Below are 4,826 nucleotides of genomic sequence, written 5' to 3' on the forward strand. Positions count from 1 at the left end.
AAAGAAGGAAAATAAATCTCTTACATTTCAATATTTGAGCAAACAGGAAACAACCCAAAACAAAATCAGGACCCATACCCATTAAGATGGTTTTACTGAAATAATAGAAAATAACAGGTTCTAGCAAAGATGTATAGAAATTATAACTGTTATGCGTTGCTGGAGGGACCATCAAATAATGCACCCACTGTGGAGGCCTTGATGACAGTTTCTTAGAATACTAAACACAGAATTACTATTTTATCAGAATTTTCACTTCTGGGAATGTGCCTCAAAGACTGAAAGCGGGATCTCAAAGAGATAATTATACACCCTTGTTCATAGGAGCATTATTCACAATAGCTAAAAGGTGGAGGCAGCCCAAATGTCATCTATTGGATAAACGGGATATAGTATACACACGCAAGACAATATTATTCAGCCTTAAACAGAAAGTTCTGACCCATGCAATGGCATGGATGAACCCTAAAGACATGATGCTGGCAGAAATAAGCTGGTTTCAAAGGACAAAAGTTGTTTGCTTGTCCCTCTATGGGGTATCTAGTGTAGTGAAATGCATAGAGGCAAAAAGTAGAATGATGTTTTCCAGGTATGAAGTTTTGGTTTGGGAAGATGAAAAATACCTGGAGATAAATCGTGGTACTGTGCTTACACAACAATGTGAATTTACTTAATGACACTGAAGCATACACTTGAAAATGGTTAAAATATTGTATTTTGTGTTTGAATAACTTAACACACTCAAAAAGAAAATTATATTCGGTGCAGTTTCTCTACTTTCAAGAACAATAAAAGCAAACAGGACTAGGAGAGTGTGCCTGAGTCTCCAGGACACCCTTCCTTCTGTGCAAGCCCCACAGCATCTTAACAAACCAATAGAGTTGAAGGTGCCTCATTGCAGGTGACACAAAATAACATGAGAAAGTCTTGGGGTCACCATGATGGTAGCAGTGAGTGCCTGACCCAGTCCAGGAGCAGCCACCAGTGCAACAATGGCCAAAGGAGGGGAGATGAAGCTGGTGGCAGTGGTAGCAGCCTCTCCAGCTGGAGACGGCCATCTGCTGTCCTATGAAAATGGTTCATAATTGATATATCTGGCAAAGATATGTCAATGATAGTGGCATATTTCATCCAGAAGCAACCAAACATGAAGGAAATGTCCCTCAGTGCTTTGGTCAACCTGGCATGGGAGTTCCCAAAATAGAATGAATATTATACCATTTCTTGATAAATAATGGGAGTGCATGATGACCATTAGACACCTGGGGAAATGACTAGGCTGAATAACATTGTTAAAACAATGAGGAAAGAAGGAGATTCATTCTTGGTAAAGAAACACCTGGATCCAGGGAGTAAAGACCTGAAAGAAGATTGCCCAAGATGTGGACTTTTGGATCAGGACCTTGGTAACACTGATCCTGTTTATGAACAACCAAAAGCAAAGCAGTGACCTGTCTATGAGTAGGAATCTGAATGGGGGAACTGAACAGGAAGCAGCAGAAAAGAGGAAGAGGAGCTTAGTGCTAACAGCAGGATGAGATCTCAGAGAACACCAAGAAGGTCCAGAGGGACCCTTTGGCTTTCTGCTCAGTGCCTTCCCCCTTACACCTTTTAGAACACCCATTTAACAAAGATGGCTACTGGTATATTCTAATTGAGCCTGATCCACGCAACCTTGGTCCTCAGAAGGTTGAAGACTTTCAGGCAGGAAAACTTATTCCTGGAAACCTCCACAGTGACTGCCTCTATGAACAGGTTTTGTTAGCCTAACTTGATTGAGCTCCCCAGGTAAAGATCTCCAACGGCCAGCTGGCTGACTGTGGTTGGAGAGAAGGACTACTCTGTAAGGCCTCTCACGGGCCATAGAAAGGGACCTGGTACTTTGAAATCACCATGGATGAGTTGTCACCAGACACCACTGCCTGACTGGGTTGGTCTCAGCCTTAAGGTAAATATCAATCTCCCTTAGGTTATGATAAATTTAGCTACTCTTGGCAGAGCAAAAGGGAATTAAGTTCCACCAGTCCACAGAAAAACAGTACTCTTCTAGCTTTGGGCAGGGAGAGTTCTTGGGATTTACATTAATCCTTCTGAAGACACAAAGACAGCCAAGTTATTGCCTGATACTTACAAAGATAAGGGTTTGATAAAGTACAAGAATTATTTGTATTTTGAGGAAAAAGACATTTTAGATAAAGTACAAAAGAGCCTGAAACAGATTCTGCACAGTAAAATAATATTTTATAAAAGTTGTGTCAATAAAGATGTTGCTTAAAAAGATATTTTTGAGGGAGTTGATTTCCAGCCATCTCACTGGAAAACAGCTGCATGGTTTGCATTAACTTTGGACTGCGCTGCAAGTGTCCTCCAAAGGATCCCACTTACTCCCCTATGAGTGACATGGGCTGGGACGCTGTGGTAGAGCACACTAGTGCTGATGCCTTGTATCTCCTGGAGACAGAAGTGAATGGGAGGCACAGTCCTCCATGGGAATCCTGAACAGGTCTCTCTTTCTTTTCAAATATGGACTTTCTGTGGAATAATACTGGATAGCTTTTGTTGTTGTTTGAACTCTCTCAAACGTTCTCTCAAGATGCTGCAGAACATAGCATATCCATTTAGCATGTTAAAAGGCTGAATAAGACTGTGAGAGACTCCCTGTTCGTCATCATTCTTCTTCCACTTCCGGTGACTGCTTTTATATTCTGTGCCATCAGCCAATAGCTACTGATCCCAGGATCTTGTAATCCCTCTGTAAAACTGGCGCCGTGCTGCACACTTTGCCATCTGGGACTGTTTATCTTACTGTATTTTCTAAGGAGCAAATAATCTTGTCCAAATAACTAACATGTTTAAAGACATTTCCTCTGTAGGCACTGATTCCACGCTGTTTTCCAAGGAAGTGGTGAGCCTGTTTCTGACAACAACTGAAATCGGTGGCTGTCCCTTTGAGACCAACCAAAAAGAGATTGCCTTTTGGTGTGGCTGTGGTTTTGTTATTGATTTTAAAACATACCTTTGAACACTGACATCTCTGAAACTACTAGATCTCTAGAAGTATAATTGTGAAAGAAGCTTGCTTGCAGCTTTGACAAAATGGGAAACTCTTCCCAAATAAAACTTGTTTTGAAGTTAAAAAAAAAAGAATAATGTGAGATGGAACCTGGGAGGTCTGAAGATTCCCAAGAGCACTCTCAATTCTGAAGCTGATTGTAAGATAAGGGCTCCCAATAGCCCTTCGCTTCTCATGATTCCCTGGAAGGACTCACATAACTCATTGAAAACTGTGACATTCATTAATATAATGTTTCTACAGCAAAATAATACAGATTAAAATAACTCAAGGGAAGAGGCACATGGGCAGAGTTCAGAAGAATTCCAAGCACAAGCATCCAGTTTTCCTCTCCCAGTGGAGTAATAGACAAGGTTGCATTCTGCTGGCAACAATGTGTGATTCTATGTAGGAAGCGTTGCCAACCAGCAAAGCTCACCCTGACTTGGTGTCCAGAGGACTTTTGAGTGATGGAGTGGGTGAGAGTGGGGTTGTTATGTAGACCTTGATGATTATCCTCATGGCTCACTTGAGTTTCCACTGAATTGACAATGAAACTTCAACCTTCCACCTTTGGTCATTTTCTTTTTAAAAATTCTCTAAAGTAAATTATTAAAAAAATTCTCACTTAAACCAGCTGTTCATTTAATATAATGCTCAACACAAATAGTTTCAAAAAGTCAGTTATGTCATTAAAACAATTGTTTAGTCATTCAAACCATTCAGATAACAATGAACACCATGTAGCACTAAAATCGAACTAGTCACAGGGGCAGGATTTCAGCAACAGCAAGAGAAAGCAGAGCAAATAGGAATGAACAAAGAATAGACAAGTAATGGGTGTGAATTGACCTGGAAAATATTGTGGTGATGTCCAAAGATAAATCAATAGTTATTTGTTAAACAAGTGTAAGACCACACATTCTCAGTCCAGGAAAGCCACCAGGGGGTGGTCGGGGTCTCTTGGATTGTAAGAAGCTCAAGAGGGTCAAACTGAATGAACCCTGCGCAGTTGCTCACTGACTCATGTAAATGTTAGAGCAGCTGCTTCCTCCCACAGGGCAAATCCACAGCACACAGCCACCCTGGGCTGGCCCCTCACAATGTAGCTGCTCTCAGAGCTGCGGATCTAGGTGGTGATAAAGGCAGTAAAGATTTGCATAAAGCAGCACACAACACACCCCCTCCCTGTGGAGAGCTCAATAGGAGATAAAGAGCCATCAGAATCCAGCCCCAGCTCTGGAGCCAGGGGTCCCTTCCAATATCAGCACCATGGCCTGGACTCTGCTCCTCCTCCAGTTCCTTCTCACTTGCTGCCCAGGTTAAGAGATATTTCAAATACCAGCCTTTGGAGGGATCCTTGTGTCTCCCCTTCTAATTTCTAACATGTGTCTGTTTTTTGTTTCAGGGTCCAATTCTCAGGCTGTAGTGACTCAGGAGCCCTCACTGACTGTGTCCCCAGGAGGGACAGTCACTCTCACCTGTGCTTCCAGCACTGGAGCAGTCACCAGTGGTCACTATCCAAACTGGTGCCAGCAGAAACCTGGACAAGTCCCCAGGGCACTGATTTATGCTACAAGCAGCAAATACTCCTGGACCCCTGCCCGGTTCTCAGGCTCCATCCTTGGGGGCAAAGCTGTCCTGACACTGTCAGGTGCGCAGCCTGAGGACGAGGCTGACTATTACTGCTTGCTGTACTATAGTGGTGCTCAGCACAGTGACAGACTCATAAGAGGAACCAAGACATAAACCTCCCTGGGTCCTTGTGATGTGG

At 42.7% G+C, this 4,826-nt stretch overlaps 1 pseudogene and 1 gene segment (V, D, J or C); both read left to right on the top strand.

The window, feature by feature from the left end:
• Positions 1 to 1,300: 1,300 nt before the first annotated feature.
• Positions 1,301 to 2,499, top strand: LOC113223388 (annotated as a pseudogene).
• Positions 2,500 to 4,196: 1,697 nt separating this feature from the next.
• Positions 4,197 to 4,826, top strand: LOC111529234. The segment is given in 2 exon segments: positions 4,197 to 4,373; positions 4,461 to 4,826. Coding segments are annotated over 2 exon segments (390 nt in total).

Source organism: Piliocolobus tephrosceles, chromosome 19 (genome assembly GCF_002776525.5).
Source record: "Piliocolobus tephrosceles isolate RC106 chromosome 19, ASM277652v3, whole genome shotgun sequence".
In the NCBI taxonomy this organism is placed as follows: domain Eukaryota; kingdom Metazoa; phylum Chordata; class Mammalia; order Primates; family Cercopithecidae; genus Piliocolobus; species Piliocolobus tephrosceles.